Raw genomic sequence first — 18,280 nt, 5'->3', positions numbered from 1 at the left:
ATCTGTTAATGGTGAGCCTAGTTATTTGGCCATCTCACTACAATGATTGCTTAGCTTGAAACTTCATCTGTTTTGGTAGAATTCACTCTGAAGCTGTGATTTCCAACTCAAAGAAAAAGTGGGATTTGCCTGAATGTATTGATTAGAATAATGCATTTGATCAAATAATCATTGAAATTACTGAACAGCACCAGTGTTTATGAAAGAATGTTCACTAGTTACGGGGGTTCCTTAGTTGCCACACTATACATAGACAAAGTCTGCCATAGATTTTTTTTCAATCTGCAACAGTCAAATACGCTATAAAGTGATAGATCTTTCATATAAAAAGTGACATAATAAGGTCAATCCTGTCAAACCTGGCATAATCTGGCTCGCACAAAAGAGAAATTCCTGCTGTAGCCGATTGGAATTTATTCCAATATTGAGGTAGTTGTGAATTCTTGAATGATGAGAGTATAGAGACCCTGAAAGCATTTTCATCAACAGTAGTCAATCATTCTGCTCTCTTGACTCAGTGAATGAATTTCCAAGACTTCAAATTGCACCATAGACATAATACTTGATGACTGCTTATTAGTTACATGAATTATTTGTGATGAATAGCTGTTCTTTCCATAAAACAGGCGCTTCTTTCATCGCCTTAGAGCTGTCTTAAGGGAGCATTTTTAAAAGTACCTCAGCTATCTTTTCGACAATAATCCTTTTACGAAATCCATTTACCCCCATACGAACCCGCCCCTCAAAAAATGTGCTTGCATCGCCAACTTCGGGCAGAATTCTTGGCTAACGGTAGGCGGGATAATCCGAAAGCAGTCGAGTGACATTTAGGAAGGTACAACAAAACGTCTGGAGACTATATATCCCGCATTGGGATATAGAGAATATGGCACTTTTGTAAGGAACATTGAACTCTGGTATCGCTAGAACGGTCCCCGGGGAATTCAAAAGTCGATCGCTATGTTCGCCCTGCGTTCAGACTTCAACGTAGATTTGACAGAGCAAACTGGATTCAAGCATAACAATTTAGTCTCTAATGAATTATAGTATAAACCCGCACCTGGAGCGGAATGCTCCTATAAACTGGCATTATACCGTGTAACACACCAACGGTGACAGGTCATATGCTGGGAGCGAACACACTAGCTGAGTAGGTCAATCAGAGAGTGAAGTGAGATAGCGATATCCCTTATGGCATTCAACAAGCAGATTTTGCCTCATGTAATTTCGCGTCTATCATATTTCGAAGAGATCATAATTATCCGATGATTGCTTACAGAGTGGTTTGGTTAATTAGCGCTATTCCCCGTGGACGATATCTACCATACCGTACCGTAAAGCTTAATGGTGATCCTCACTTCATCACGTTGGTCAAGAAATCACTCTATCTAGAAAAAGTGCATAGTTCAGATTTTTGGTGCTCCTTGTTAGCCGTTTGCTCTGTTTTTCAAGGCGGTACTGAATTCACATCATGACAGGTGTAGCTAATGCATGTAGGAAACATATATACGGCAACCAGAATGTACATCAATTAAGTTTAAAAATAAACAACTAACCAACCAACCAACCAACCAACCAACCAATAAATGAACCTACTTAGATACTAACTGAACAATACAAAAAAACACGTATGTATGACTTTTCGGTAGCTAATGTAGATTGGTACTTCGTCCACATCCGTATCATTCAGACAAACATCCCCACATTTATTGGCTTGCAGAAAATGGTTTAAAAGTGGCAAGAGACGTTCACTAAGGGAATAACATCGATTCAGCCGAGTCCTTAGTGGACAATTTCAAGCCGGTCTTCGGAAGATCTCACTGGGTAATGACTCCCAACACGATGTGCGGAATCTGCTATTACGATCTCGGGTGGAACACATGATACAAACTACAATAGATAATGTCACAGACGTCACATATTTTTCATTGAAAACCTTAAAGGATCATATCATAATCTAGTTACTCAGTAACCTACTTACTTCACGAAACTGATTGAATCATGATACTCTTTTGCGCCAGTTGAAAAGATGATGGGGAATTGCATTTCCGAAATGGGGAATATGCCCAGAATTAATGTCCGTCTGCCATTCTATAGAAGATTAAACGCAAGCGCACAGGGATAGCTTACATCGAATGTAGGTCAGGTTGCAAAATACGTTATTGATGTTGACTTATGAATTTGGCCATACGTTCTACATGTATGTAACACCCTAGCTCATTCATTCAGTCAAACCAACATAGTGTGAATGCTTGCTTAGCAAAGATAAAAGAGGACACAAGTCTAGACTTTTTATTAGCTTCTTTTTTTTTTTAAATTTGTATTTTCATATGGAATTTATGGTTTTAATTCGGCAGCTATTTTCCTGAATAGAATTCGATTCGTTGAAATCACAGGATCAGTCCTCAATATACGACTTTCATTAAAAGTTCTGATATTTCTGGTCCATTTTATAGGAGCTCAACGCAATTTCAGGACGTTGAAACTGGAAATATCCTGGATATGGCAATTTGTATGATATTAACATCTACTTGTTCATATTGACACATTTCTCTCATGACTTTATTCTTATGGCGTTTAAAAAGAGCACAGAAATAAGCCGCACGAGGAGTCCTTTATATTTTGGGACCACCAAAAAATCAGCCCCCAGATTTTCAATGAGTTCTCACTCACCACACAGCGACATCGTATCTTTGCTCCATAAAGGTCGATATGCAATGGGATAGTGTTATTTAAACTTACCATGTATAGAAAAGACCAGAAAATTGAATGTGAAAATCCGACTTTCAACGCACTGATATCACTTTGGGTTCCTTTAAGACACAAACACTATAGAGTAGGTTCAGTGCAACAGTGTACCCGATGAATACTATGGATTCCTTTTTAGGCAGAACAAGGAATGTGCGGAATGGAATGGAAGAGATGAAAAGTCAGGCGATTCAAAATAAATGTCTGACCTTTCATTTCAGATGGAACTCATGCATCTGTTAAGTTTCTCATTCAAAAAGAAGCACGAGAATACCCCCGGGAATATTGCGGGCACCAGATTCAATCTCTGCCACCTCCGCTTGGAAGCTTGTAATTAAGTCTGAACTGTTACCGCTTCTTCAAGCAAGGACCTTTATATTCTCCTACGCAGAGTCCTTGAACTCTGCGTGGGAGAATGTCAAGGAATGAAAAACTGAAAAATCAAAACGGCATCATATGTTTTTTGCCCATAAGGCTAGTCTCCAAGCAGACCCAACGGGTTGCAAACAGTATCCAACTGGAAGAAGGAGTTTTTATGCCATGAAATTGTATTTCTGCCAGTCTTCGCAACCTATAGATCTGCTTGGAGATTACATAAGGCCCCATTTCCACTAGACAGCGATCTCGCTGCGACCAAAATTGGAGTTGTGTAATCATTGACTTCATGATTAGTCTATCATGTAGAATGTATAAAGTATGAGTGAAAAGACAACAAAAGACACAAAGGGTGAAAGCATTCGTGTTTCATCTGTGAAAGTCGTTGGGCGCTCTGTCAGATTCTAGGTCGAAACGTGGCCGCAGCGAGGTTGTCGCCCTGGTGGAATGGGGGTATAAGCAAGACCGTTTGCTCAATCAAGGAGAAAGAAAGAACAAAAATCAAAACTGCACCATGTAAATTTGCTGCCCATAAGCAACACTCTTTGCTTAATCAAGAGGAGAAAAAAAACGGAAAGATCTAAACTGCATCATGTAGGTTAAGATTTGTGGTTCATTAGCAAGACTTCAATCAAGGAGAGAGAACATTGAATAATCAAAACTGCCCACAAGCAAGACTACTTGTTCAATCGGGGGGGGGGGGGTGTTGGGGGTGAAGAAACCTACATCATATAGCAGGGTTCAAAATACTGGGTGGGTGCATGTGCACTTTGGTGCAACTGAATTGGAGCTGTGCACCTAATTTTTGACTGTGCGTGCACCAGTTCACCTAGATATTTTGTAGGCTATAGGGTACAGGCACTATTGTACACATGTATACAGAATATCCTTGAAATTTAAGTATCAGAAAATTACCTTTGCTGTACTTTGTTTGATGTATTACTTGTTTGAAATTGTGAAGTTAGCTATGGAATTTCAGACTGAAGAGTGGCAGAAGAAATATATATATATTGCTGAAATTCTACTGACATGCTATTGTATGTTCTGCACCCAAAATTCTTTGTGTGCAGAGGTCTTTTGGTCTATTCCCAAAAATGAATTTCAAGACCCCTATAATCACGCCACTGCTTTACTTTCACATGAAGTGACTGCGGTATGATGGATATAGATGTTATGCACCAATGAGTGCAATTCCGTCCCAGTCCCAGAGAGAAAGAACAGATAATTCAAAACCGAATACTCTGATGATATAAGTCGTATTAGTCTCTGACAAGCCAAATACCTCAGGCTAATCAAGGTTTGATTAGTCATTAACTGTCATGTACGCTTGATCCTAGGGGAGAAAACACTTTATTTGAAGGAAATTATTTCACAGACACCTCCTACATGGATATCATTACCCAGATAAGTGCTTTTACCTTGTTGTGTTTCGAATACTTTTGCTGCATTTTATCACCTTTTCCTTTCATACCAGATTAGTTCTCAAATGTCTCATGGTTAACTGAAATAACAACCGAACCTTGAACCACAACCAGTAAAATCAACGTTCTTTTGTGTTGAGTTAAGTTCTGAGGATTCTGATTGAACCTCCCGATTGTCCATTTCTTTAATGAAGACATGAAAGATGCAAGACCTGAAAGCGAGCGATGAAAGTACGGGATTTGATATCACACAGTTGTTTAAGTTCTTTGAAGGTAACGACTGTAAAATGAATGTTGCTGCGTACGTCAGCTATGAAATACTAAACCTTAACAAAAAGGTCTCCCCGCTATTTCATCGCAGTGTAGTCTGTGTATGAATGTGCTCAAAGGTAATTAGTAGGCCAGTAAACCATGAGAAATTTGAGAACTAATCTGGGAATTCGAAACACAACGCGGTAAAAGCACTTTGTACTTAGCACTTGTAGTTTTGGATTATTCGATATCAAATCCCTTATTTTCATCGCTCCCTTTGATGATAGTGCATCTTTCATGTCCTGTGCTTCATTAAGAAATTGATTATCAGGAGGTCTTTTCAGAATCCTTGCTAGAACTCAACACCAAAGAACGATGTTTTTACTGGTGGTCCAAGTAAAGGTTCGGTTGTATATTACCCACCATAAAGAGTACCCATATACCATATCAACCTCCCTACTCAGGGGCGTACTTGGGTCGTAATTTCAGTTTTAACCAAAACGCCATGCACTCGGTATTATGTAGATTTAAAGGACATAGCCTTGCTCCACGTCATTCACATGCATCACATCATAATCGAATCGGATAGCATCTATGTATTTGACAGGGAATGTTTATCATTTTCATGGGGTCCTTAAACTGCATAAAGGTTTGAAATATGACCCTTCATTGCTTAATCTGTAACAACTGTCACCTTTTTCACTCGTTGATACAGGCTTCAAAACTGCCATTGTTCAAAAGCTTCCATTAGCACCCTGCCGTTTTTCTTTCCTCTGCCCACGTATGTGAAACTTCAAGCTACGGCAAGTCATTATAGTGAAGAGCTGCCTTCAAAAGCCACCAAAGGGCTGTTTAAGTTTTGATATCAGCACCAACTAGCTAGGCCTTTACTAACTGTATTCACTAGATACGTTCATGCATCGTAAAAGGAAGATACTTGTTGCTGTCTGAAACTGCCTGGCAATGTATTGATGGCTAGACAATGTGCGGTTTATTTGTTTGTTGGAGTCCAAATTTTAAGAAAACACAAAGATATCCAACAATGGTAAAAGAAAAGAAGCTATCAGGCTGTTTTTTTCTGCTCTAAAATCCATCCGCTATTTACGTCGCACCGCTGTTGATCTGGCTTCTTACGTACATTAGATAAGACGTATCATCCTTTTAGCTCGCTCCCGGACGCGTCGTCTCGACGTGTTTCGTACGTAGATAAGGTGATTTGGCAGACACAGAGCGTTATCCCTCATGGGCAGCGTGTATGGCGCCAAAGAAAGGAACTCCCCGACACACCTGACTGTACTGATGACCGTGTTATTCATTCGGGAAAGTGCATGTTATCTGTTATCTCTTCAGCCAAGGAGGTTATGATTTGGTCCAGTTTGCTTATTTCCTAGGTTATAAACTGTGCTCAGTGGCGTCTTGCTGGCGTGACGGTTGATTGGCCCAGAACCCAGAGATTCTTAGTTCGAATACCTTCACATACCACCGATGTTGTGCCCTTGGGAATTATACGACTTCCCTCAATCACACATATGGTGTAAAAATGGATACCTGACTTCGGTTGGGGAGCTAAAAGGCGAAGCTTTCCAAAACCGTGCCCTAGATACAGTGGATAACTGCCCTTGATAGATAACAGTGCCCCCAAAATGTGCTATGGGTTGGCGAATAACAAGTAATAGTTGAAACAACCGAATGGGAACTATGCATTCTGTCCATGTTACCTTTCCTGCTACACGATGCAGTATACATGTTGGAGAGAAAATCGATTTCAGAAATGTGACACACCTACTGCGACCGGACTAGTGCTGGCACTTTGCCTTAGTGTTTGACAATGCAGTTCAGTCACGTATTCAGTTGTCTCACTAAAAGTGCGTAATCCTTGTAAGCAGATTACTTCACTGTCCGGGTGACACAAAATCCCAGGCCAAATGTCGCCAAATGATGATTCCACGGATGACATTCCTTGCCTTTGGAGACCCAACGTTTAACGAAACAGTGCGAGCAAACCAATGCCTGTTACACCAGACATTGTCTCGTCAGTTTATGGCTCAGAGTGACTTTTGATTAAGAGTGCGATGTTAGAGCATCGTCAAGTATCGATGACTTCTAACCTGGAATCCAGTGTAAATCGTCGTTAGGCCGGGGGTAATTGGCCGGGCGCTCTACGGGGCAGAAGATGCTTTCCGCCGCCGAGGTATCTTTGCCAATCGGTAGTAGTTTGACGCAGTAGTTTATTGGACCACGACGATTTAGACTGGATTCTAGGATAGCCGACTTCATGCCCGAGGCAAATAGATGGGGAAGCCCAATAAAGTCAATGTATCAGGCTTTCGTGGCCTTACTATGAGGTCAATACATACATATCCGCTCAGGCAAACTAAAGCTGATACATAACGATGCATTGAGTAGCCAATTGATGTACGGATTCCGTTGCCATGGTGGTGTTGATAACATTTAGGCGAAATCATGTGCCTAAAAGACAGTTGTGAAATAGAAAGACTTTGATTTGCCTTTCAAATGACTCATTGAAGTATCATTCAGTTTGTAGTGGTAACTGGCTTATTTGAGGAAACATAAAACAAGTCTGCCTTGTAACAAGAATTGAATTGCACCATAATTTACATCTTCAACTAATAGAATAAAATTGAGGGAATGAATTACACGTATATCTATTCTTAAAGTGACCATGATAATACGATATGACTTTGGGCGAGCACAGTCACTATTGTCAACATGATTTAATCTTAAAGGTTGATATGGCGTGAGTGTTCCTGGCCAATAAGATAAACATTTATAGCAGGGCTTCTCTTCGACAGTATCATAACCAAGGGTTTCGTAAAGCACTATTGAAATGCTTATATTTAACATAGTCTGCCTCGCTTCTTCTTAAGGCATATACACCCTCCCAAGGACGAAGGTGACGTCGTCTCTAAGAAACACTTCAGAATAATCTGATTTGTCACCCCGGGTGGTCGAACAAAGCTACTTTATGTCTCGTCATCCTGTGGAGATCCTATAGCTTACTTCTAATGCCGATTTATCGTCTTTGTATTATGTGGACACAATAGCTTCACTTGTATTTTGCCGTGCAGCCATTGTCGAACACGTTGATATTCACTCAAGCCTATGAGGTTTAAAATTTCGATTTTGATTTTGAAGCTCCTTTCAAATCTAGCCTGGGTACCACCCTCCGTAATAACTGTTGGCTCAATCGTTAGCAAGCAAAACGATTGAGCCAGCGGTTACCACGGGGGATAATAATCGGGCTATTTTAAACCTCTTTGCTCGAGCGCTCAAACGATTTTATAGCAACAACATGATAGTTACCAATTCTACCAAGTCGTGTTGTTTACTCTTTACAAGCAGTGTTCGTACAAAAGACTTGACACATTTATTTAGTTCTTAAAATGATTTTGTCAGAAAACGTGATAGTTGGAAAAGTTGTGCCTATTTGCGAAGGTACTTTAACGATAAGCTGCTCTACAAGTAAATCAATAGGATAGCACCCCTTAATCACATCAATTGACTATAAGAGACATCTGAAGTTATCTTACTAGTGATCTAATGGGATAGCACTCCTCTATCCAATTCATTCACTAAAAGATACATCTAAAGATCTCTTACTAGTGATATAGAAATACTCTTGAAATAAACAAAATAAGATAAATAGCTCGAGCTATCACAATTTTTAAAGGTTTCCCCGAAGTCTCCATCAAGCTTTTACAAACTGCTAATTTTACGCCCCGCTGGCGTGTCTGGAGAAGGTAGACATTGAAGAGTACATATAATTGGTCATGATGAGCTAATTCTGGCTTTTGGCGAACACTCATCACTTGTTATTTCGTTATTTCGAGTTACAGATGTGTGCACCAGCTGCCAGACATGTGCGATTTGTGATTGGACGTACTAATTGGCCTAGCTAACTCGCCTTGTTATCATCTTCACCATAATACAATATTCAATGTCAGCATGTTTGGTTTTAGCTGTTATCATCACAATCGTTCGTATAGTTTGCTCCTGATGCCTAAGACCCGGTAGCGTCTGCATGGTTACGGGGAACTTGAGATTAACTTACGAGGTATAATTTGTGTATATTTTTGATACACACTTTTATTTTTCGTTCCCGGAAACTGTCCGACCGGGCCTCAGTTTAGAAATTTGACGTCAGTATAATATGTTCTTTACTTGTTGTCCATCCGCAGGTTACGGGGAGCATGGGATCCCGAAGTCATTATCATAATTTAATATTTCTTGATACATTGTTGTCTTTCTCGTTCCCGCAAACAGCTCTGTTTAGAAATGTGACACTGGCACAATCTTTTTTTATGCTTTGGTCCCAGTTGAGAAAGGGGGCCTTGCCGAGTAGTTCACGGGCTGTTTTTTGGAACCTTCGGGCGTGACCCCTACGTTGTCCCATGGGGCACCCTGCAGCCGGGCCCCGCGGTGACTTAAATTCAACCCGGGACCCCGTAACAAATAGACGCCGTTAGCTAATCGTGCGAACACTGAGAGGTACCCCCGGTACCCGACAAGGACAAATTTGTGGCTGCGGGGCCCGGCCGGGGCTACACCCCGTACGGGCACCGGCGCAATTATGACCTAAGCAATAGAATGTTTTATACTTGTTGCCCATCCTCAGGTGTACGGGGAACATGAGATCCCGAAGATCGCCCGGGCGGCGTCCGAAGTGACCGGGATCGACCTGCCGGACCTGATGGACGCTTTCGGCGTGACGTTCGTCAGTTTTGTGGGGCAGTACGGCTACGACAGGATACTCAGGGTGCTGGGCAGACATGTCCGAGACTTCCTCAACGGGCTGGACAATCTACATGAGTACCTACGGTTCAGGTGAGGGAAGCGGTGATGACCTTTAAAGATAACGGGAGTAATATTCATTGACCCTCTGATGTATTGGCTGATGCGATTTGCCACAAAAACGTGATGCCAACACAACCAGTTTCGCTTCTTTCTAGAGTGCGTTTCTACCACTGCAGGACATTCTCATGTAGGATTTTCGGGAATGAAACAGTACTATGTTGATGAAGCATGTTTATGACCTTATGTTGATGAAGGTTAGACATCCAGGTGGTAAGATACGCCAAAAATAGTTACTCAAGCAACTGGATTTAAAAAAAAATTCCAGTCTTTTTTCCAAAGTTTTATCCAGTTGCTTGAGTAACTATTTTTGGCGAAACAGTACTATATTTACTGAATGCTATAGTAGATAACAATGGACATCATGACATAGCAATTAGAGTTAATTGAGCAAGGTGTTTGCTTCGAACTTCGAACTTCAAAGACTTGGAAAACAACGTCTCTCTCTCTCTTTGTTCCTCTCTTTGCCTCCCCCTCTTTCTCTTTGTTCTCCTCGATCTTAACATCCACCTCTCTCTATCCCTCCCTCTAATGAAAGGCTACATTTCATGCACAAAAATATTGATTGATGATGACAGTGCTCTTTAACACTACACAAGAATGCTGCATCAGTGTACTAGAAGTACTGATAATACTAGTGTCGTTGTTTCCAGCTACCCAAAGCTGCAGCCTCCTAGCTTCTTCTGTGAAGAGGAATCCTCCATGGGGCTGACTCTACATTATAGGAGCAGGAGGCGGGGCTTCGTGCACTATGTCAAAGGTCAACTCAGACAGGTAAACCAACTGTGACAGTCCGAGATATCTATTGTTTATTTTGCACATATACAATCAAAGTGATAATTCAGGAGAAAGAAACATACAGGGGGAGGGGGGAGAGAAACCTATGCGACTTTTCGTGGGCCTTCTCCCAGAAACTTAATGATATGAATGGTTAGATTTACATAATCAAAATTGCACACAATTAAGAAAAGAGATAAGTTGAAATTGTAACATGAATTGTCTATATGGATTTGGAGCTACGCTTGTGAAAAAAATAGTATCTTGACTTTATTAGAGAAATTACAAAATGAAACTTATTGAACATGATAAATGCGTTAAGCTACACATTGTCAATACTAAACATGATTTATAGATTTTAAAGGAATAAGTTGAAATTAGAATTACACCTGTCTAGATAACGACCTTATAGCTGAAACTGAAACATGTTTATAAGTAAAGGACCTGAAAGATACAGTGTATATTTATGACAAGATGTACTGGTGATTGAACTTTGTTTCGCTCCATATCTGTAAAGAGTAAGATATTGGGCAATAACATATAACATAATTCCACAAGGACATGTGATTATAATCCCACCACCCTGAAAAGATACATCCATACAGATCTCTAGCCCAACGCCCCAAAGTATAAGGCACTCCTGTATATCTAAGCTGTGCGTACCTGTGGGCGCTGCATTAAACCCACTGTTTTGCAAAGTGGCGGATTCATGTAACCCGGCGGATTATTGTTAATGGAGGTTACATAGAAACAACGTCATCTGGATGTTGTGGAACTACTAGTGCGTAAGTGCAGCGTCCCAGTCCCAGTCATTTCCTTGTTTTTTTATGATGATATTAAAGAACTATACCTACCTGGATGCTGGGTTCTCTTAAGCTTTGGTAGCAGCTAAAAGTTAAACAAAAGATGATGTCATCACCCTATGTTTAATATGCTCCATGTTTATTTTTTGTGTCCTGCAGGTCGGTTTCCTGTTTTATCAAACAGAAATAAGCGTAGAGGTTCTGAGGGAGACTGACCATGCTGAAGGTCTGACACACGTCGTGTTCAGGTGAGCTGCTTCGAGCTTCTTTTTTTCCCTATTCTTTTAACTAATTTAAAAAAAAATATAACATGGCACACATACAAAATAAGTGAAACACCTACTTCGAGCTTCTCGATACATTTGGTAGACTTCAAGTCGTCACAAAACAGCTATTTGATGTGCTGGCGAAAACCCCATTCCTGAGAGGCTGTGCCCTTTCCTTTTCGGGTCACAGGCGCCAGGACGTTTGTCTGCTAAAAGGATCTGCAATATGCCTTATTGGAGAACACGTTGTTTTTATCATGTTTCTTCTTCTTGCACTCCTAAATATATAACCACGGGTATCATATTCCTTCCTGTTTTTTTCTATGCCCTTTGAGGGCTTATGGTATCTTCAACATTAAAAGTGCATATTTTGTGTTGATATGTTCCCAGATCTAAATCCATAAAAAGGCTAAGAATTAATTAAAAGCAGGTATACATTTTCTGGTGCCACCTTGTTTGTTTATTTGTTTAATTAGAATAATTAGTAACTCATATATCGTACGCTGGAGTCATTGTCTAATACTAAATATGAGCTACGTTGAACATTTATGTATGAAACAATCTAAGGACAGTGTATGTTTGTACATTTTAGGTTTTTGCCTAGCGGTGCTAAAAACGTATGTTGACACAGACATGCATCTTGTTGTGACATATCTTCGACCTTGTAGTATTATAAGAAAGGCACTGAAACTCAATTAAGTTAGTAAAGACGTCTTTGTGCTCTGTAACGATATGTATGCTCATGCATGAAGCTTGATAAAAGCTCTATTTTTAGCCGTTTTAGGGAGCTCAACGTGGTGGTACATGTAAATGTTCACGCATGCATGGGCACACACCTTGCGCTGGAAGTACAAATAGGCATTGGACATTGTGCTCCCCCGGGAATCTATACATCTGTACCATGTGGTAAATGGAGGAAACGAAGAACGTGTCCTCTGGCATGTGAATTAACTTGGCAAGATCCGCGCTTCGTCTCTTCACTTGTAGGCTATGCCATTTAGTGCTAAAAAAATCAGCGGCAACGTGTAAGAGCTCAATAGCGTTTAATATTCATCATAGTTAGAAAATAACATTGTTGGCACTTAAAATCTGTATGTCCCGCCATATGTATTCCTCCTGCGCACCAACATTTGTAACTCATTTGATAAGACCTTAGCTGAGGTGACATTTTATCATGCTTGATATTCATCAATGTTGAATACAAAAATCATCGATACCTAAATAATTAAAATCAGTGTGGCACGTTCTGCAGTTTGTATTTCCTTCACGGACCAGTATTTGGAAGTCATTTGAAAAGACATTAGCTGAGATACAGTCCCCGAAGAAAGTCCAAAGCAAAAGCACGATATACCTTTTATAGACTTTATTGTGGTTGATATTCATCAATGTAAAAGACAACAGCATCACTGACACCAAATAAACTTGAATCCGTGTGGCACATTTTGCAATTCGTATATACCTATTTCTCACGCGTGATAAGACCTTAGCTGAGCTGATCCAGTCCTTTAGCAAGTCCAAAGCACAGAAGACTGGCGGCAACACATGAATATCGCGACTCATGGTTCATGAATGTTCTTAGCCGATGTTTTTCTATCAGTAAACCAACACATTTATTAGCGCCTCATATTAATTGTCTTAAGCAATTAAACATCAATTTGATAAGGACGAAAAGAAGCCAGCCAATTATATACTAATTCCGATCCGCTATTTTGTTAAGAATATGTTTTTCCTTTATATACTGCGTAAAATGTGCACCTACATATCTCAAAACAGTATCAAGAAAAGCAATAAATTCTAGCTTGCTCATTATTGAAAATGAAGTAGGAATGTTCCCTCAAACTAGAATTTAGATGTAATTTAGACGCTTTGAAACTCTTTCTAGGACATATACCAATCTTCTCGGAAATCTTTTAAGTCACGTCGCTTCAGAATTCAATTTTACGCGTGCGCAGCATCACACAGTAGCAGCGCTTAAAGGAGATTGCACACAGCATTCGGCACGCTAGATCAAGAGCCGGCTAAATGGACTCCCACGCAGAACCAGTAAGGACTCTATTTTGCTAACTACTCCCTTGAAACGTCAGAAATGAACGGTTATTCGTGACAGCTGCGACGCACGTCAGAGGCCACATCAAAGACCTATGTACTTAGTCTGGTGTACATTTACAGCTTATAAAGCACAATTCATACTACAGCGTAATTTATCATACTAACGCTATATAATCATTATTACTCACACACGTACGCACAGAAAGGAACAGCTATAAATTATGTGTATCATATTACACGTACATTTTAAGTAACCCATAGTAATGGCATATATTGCATAAACATAGCCGGAGAAACAACACTACTTTCTTTCCATCGGGCTGATTTGACGTGGGTTCGGCACTTGATAATGACAAACTGAAGCCACTCTACTCACTTTCTTGACAGCTCCAAAGACACAGTGCCAATTAAAGCTAACACTTCATGTTCCTTGTTTCTTACAGATTATATTCAACAGCTGGGCCTTCAAGACAACCTGAAGCATTCGTTCTCTTACACGCCACTCACTTTCTTGACAGCTCAGAAGAGCGTCGAAGAAAAATAACACTTTGTGTTCCTTGCCTCTTACAGATTATACTTCAACAACAAGGCGTTCAAAATTAACCGACATAATTTTGGAAACAGCTGCTCAGACAGCCTTCTTCCAGTCAGAAGTGACGTCTTCTTTGAGGTACAGAAACGTTTCTTTTCTTCTATTCATCTTGTGGGTAGTCGCCTAGTCATCAGTTTAGACAGACTGATCATGACTGACCATGTGCCAAGGTAGCAAAACCGTACAGAACAGACATGGAGATCTAAATATATAATAACCACACGTCGTCGTAAAAAGCAGCGTATGGAAGATATGAATAATGCAGAACAGACTGAACAGAGTTGCACGATCTCATACGTTTGCCACACAATGTTAACCTTTTCGACTGACGTTGTAAATATTTCCCGTTGACTTCCAACTTTGATATCAAATGCTGAAGGTTTGAAATTCTCTTGATTAACCACTAATTGATATATGAGTCCCTCATTGATTATGCAAATTATGTCATCATTTGCATTATCTAAATATGTTAATGTTCCTCTCTTCCTTAGTTACAAATGCTACATTAAAAATAGTCCTGGAATGGAATGTATTTATCCAATGGAAAGCATTGGATAAATACGATTTCCTCAATAAGATATCCTCGTTACCATAGTCAATGTTGGTACACTCTATCCAATGATGAATAGCTTGACATTTTGTTCTGGGGTCAAGGACGAGATTGGTTCATAAGGCGATTTAACATTCCGTTTATTTATAACTCCCAAGTTGTGCATACGCTTTGCCTATTACAGTAGGCTTAAGGTCATCACAAAATATTACGTTTCGTGACCTATCGGTTAGGACGTAACCTTCAGCTCCGAGTTTGTCATCGCACGAATTCCACGGTGTACCAACGGTGACCCTTTGTACCAAAACTCATCTATAGCCATACTTCTTTGTAGGCGCTAGGTTGAAAATGCACAGCTAGAGTCGGCTGTTCGCTGGAGATGAAGAAGGGTTAGGGAAATAAATCTTAGACCTAGGTTGGGAAGTTGTATTCGGTAGGTGTGCGGAAATATGGAAATGTATACTTTGATGTCTGAACGATTCATCAACTGTGATGTAATCCTAAACATTGAAGGAAACGCGGTGAATTTAATAATCTGCTAATGGAGCATCAATAATCCACGAGGAATGCATACTTCAGATGTTCAGGTGTTCAAGGTTCCGCATGGTTCGATAATTTTCCGTATCACACGGGGTTCTACTTGTTTCACACGGGCTTCCATAGAATATTTAGAATGCATTTCGAGTGCGCCGAGTGCACCGCTGTCAAAAATTTGAATACTGAATTCGGTCGTTAAAATTTTTTGCAATTTTTTTGTTCGAGGACACCATCTTCTCTACATTTCTGGTGCATTTTGCATTGAAATGTGTGTATGACATGAATAAAATAAAACACGGTGTATTCCGCATCACCCTATATTTATACTAACGTTACATCTAAAGCGGTAGAGTGGCTTTCTTAAAATCAACGAACTCTGTTATTCCAATTAAGGCTGCACCAAGTAATTTTTATGGATGACGTCCTTTGGAGACCCTAAATCTAATGCGAGAGCCCGAAAAAAACCCCAAGAAGGGCCGAAAAAAACAAGATGCCTAGATTTCAAATATAATAGTCGACGACACATGTTAGGACGCAAATTGAATGAGAGAACACAGTGTAACAACTAACAATTCTTTGATCCATCATGAAAAAAAGCAATAATTTGAATAAATCAGTTGAAGTTGAACAGCAGTTGTTGTCCTGTCCTGTTTCTTTCCATATCCCATTGATTTTGCAGGCCTGCAGAAATATATTAAATCAAAAAGGAACTCTTTGGTCATAGTTGCAGGAAGCGCAATTTCTTGTTTTTTTTCCTTGAAACAGACCAAAATCAATGTGCGCGCGGACGTCATCCATAAAAATTACTTGGTGTAGCCTAATAAGAATAGTAAGAGATACGTCGGCAACGTTGACATGACGTATGTACTTAACAGGTGTTCCCCTTTAACGTGGTGTTCGGCGAGGACATGTTGATCAGGAGGGTCGGCATCGGGCTGCAGAACATCTTCGAGAAGCTAGAGGGCAGGCGGATAGAGGAATCCTTCACCTTGAACAGGCCACTCGTGAAATTCACGTGGGAGAACGTAAGTTCGGGTTATTCTAATGTTCTTATTTTCTGTTGTTCTAATGTTCAGATGTTCTGATGTTCTAGTGATCAAATGTTCAAATGTTTTATGTTCTACTGTTCTGATGTTCTGATATTCTGATATTCTGATATCCTAATGTTTTAATGTTCTGATGTTCTGTTACTCTGATGTTCAAATGCTCTGATGTTCTAATGGTCAAATGTTCTGAAGATCTAAATTTTCTTTGTGAGGGAGGAGAACCTAATACTAGTAGTATACCATTTGGTTGGGATATGTATGTGATAAATGCGACGATGGACAGCAACTGACGCTGAAATGTCCCCCAAATAACAGAACACGCGTTTGGGGGAATATACTGGCAGCATCTGCTACTTCTACTGGTTAAAGGCTGTTTTGCTTCATGTATAAAACTCCTTCTGTTTTCTAGGTGTTGAATCATACGAATAACCTGTTTGAGTTGGTTTCACGACTGCCAATCGAACGTACCGGCCTGCATGGAAAAAACAGCGTGAGCGACGAAGGGTCTGGTACTCTCATGCACAATAAAGTCCATGGTTAGATGCCATCTTTCCTTTCTTGTCGTCACTAGTATCAGGGCACGAAAACTGGATTTTACCAATGGCAATGAGTGCCAGGGAAGTCTGACAATAAGCTCTTTTACACATCCGAGTACGCATGCGTGGTAACAGGACTTGTGGGTAATATGTCAAAGGTGAAGGCTCCTGGCTTGTAAACATATCTCGTTTACGTTTTTGCATAACAAAGCCCAAACGGGTTGTGTTTACATATCAGGGGCCCTCACTGACATATTACCCACCATTCCTGTTGCCACGGATGCGTACTCGGAAGTGTAAAAGAGCTTATACCAGATTAACCTAGCAGTATCGGATGTTACAGACTTTCCAGACATTTATCGCCATATCTGGTGCAGTGTATACTCTGTCGTCGAAGGCCCTGCTGAAAATTAGACTTTCGACAAATTCCCAATTGTTCACCAGAGCGTTCAACATTAACGTTTGGATGGTTGAATGTGAAACTACGTTTATTACTGCTAATTGAACTGTATATCATGCACAATCAAACTATAGGCATGTTCTGAAACCTTTGTGCAAAATGTCGTTGGTTCTTGCAGCTCGTAAGGCAACACGCCGGCGCTGCCCGTGGTTTGGTAAGATCAGTGTTTGACAGCATGTCGCAAACGCTTCGCAAAAACACTGCTTTTAGTCTTTTTTCATGTTTTATTCTTTCTCACAAGAGCAAATGGTGGTCGTACGGAAACAAGACCCAAAAGTCTTGAACCTTTTGACGTTTGGCAGCCCATTTTCTATTAGTTGCAGAGTTAGGCAGCAGGGAGAAGGTTAAAAGGCTAGAAATAAAAGGTTTGCAGTTGTTAGCATGAAAGTTCATCTTCAATGGTGTACGACATCATGGTTAAAACTGCTTTTCAATATAACTGGCCAAATCGTGTCGGAAAATGGTTCAACATTTACCAAAAGGTTTGCAAATTTGTTGTCAACGAGTTGAAAACAACTCATTTGCAAGTAAAATAGTTTCTTTGTGAATTAAGAGAAAAAAACATCTTCCTCGTTTGGAATATCACCGTACCAAAGACATTCCAAATTTGACATATAGTGAGTCCAAAAAATGCCATATTGCCCACGTCCAACTACCATACATCCACGACACTTTCGGTAGAGGCTTTGTATTAAGTTCTGCTATATCGGTTCTGCTAAGCTATGCATGCACCATGTGTCATGAAAGCCTGTTTCCTCGAGATATCACTGAGTTAGATTTAGTTAGTATTGATGTCATAGTACCATAGTACCATATCTCATTGACGTCTATTGCAGCTTAGTATTACGTAAAAACATGCATTCAACCCCACGGCCATTATGTTTGGTCTTATAACGTCGATCTTATATTGTGAAACACTTATTTTCTGCCATTTCAGCTCTGCTAAGCTATATAAGGTCATATTGATTTGATGATATGGATGACACCCGAAACCTG

At 40.2% G+C, this 18,280-nt stretch overlaps 1 protein-coding gene across 10 annotated transcripts in view; it reads left to right on the top strand.

Annotated features, from left to right (window-relative positions):
- Positions 1–18,280, top strand: part of LOC136429849 (soluble guanylate cyclase 88E-like) — a 59,177-nt gene that overhangs the window by 25,450 nt on the left and 15,447 nt on the right. For 9 of the 10 annotated variants that reach the window (XM_066419894.1, XM_066419889.1, XM_066419892.1 and 6 more), the window contains exons 3-9: positions 9,433–9,641; positions 10,322–10,442; positions 11,408–11,496; positions 14,134–14,233; positions 16,118–16,267; positions 16,698–16,824; positions 17,403–17,438. In XM_066419894.1, coding sequence (XP_066275991.1) covers positions 9,433–9,641; positions 10,322–10,442; positions 11,408–11,496; positions 14,134–14,233; positions 16,118–16,267; positions 16,698–16,824; positions 17,403–17,438 — 832 coding nt within the window. The remainder of the gene's footprint in view (positions 1–9,432; positions 9,642–10,321; positions 10,443–11,407; positions 11,497–14,133; positions 14,234–16,117; positions 16,268–16,697; positions 16,825–17,402; positions 17,439–18,280) is intronic. The other variant, XM_066419896.1, reaches the window with a different exon arrangement.

The sequence above is a fragment of the Branchiostoma lanceolatum genome, chromosome 3 (genome assembly GCF_035083965.1).
Source record: "Branchiostoma lanceolatum isolate klBraLanc5 chromosome 3, klBraLanc5.hap2, whole genome shotgun sequence".
Lineage (NCBI taxonomy): Eukaryota > Metazoa > Chordata > Leptocardii > Amphioxiformes > Branchiostomatidae > Branchiostoma > Branchiostoma lanceolatum.
This window is presented reverse-complemented; position numbering and strand designations above follow the sequence as displayed.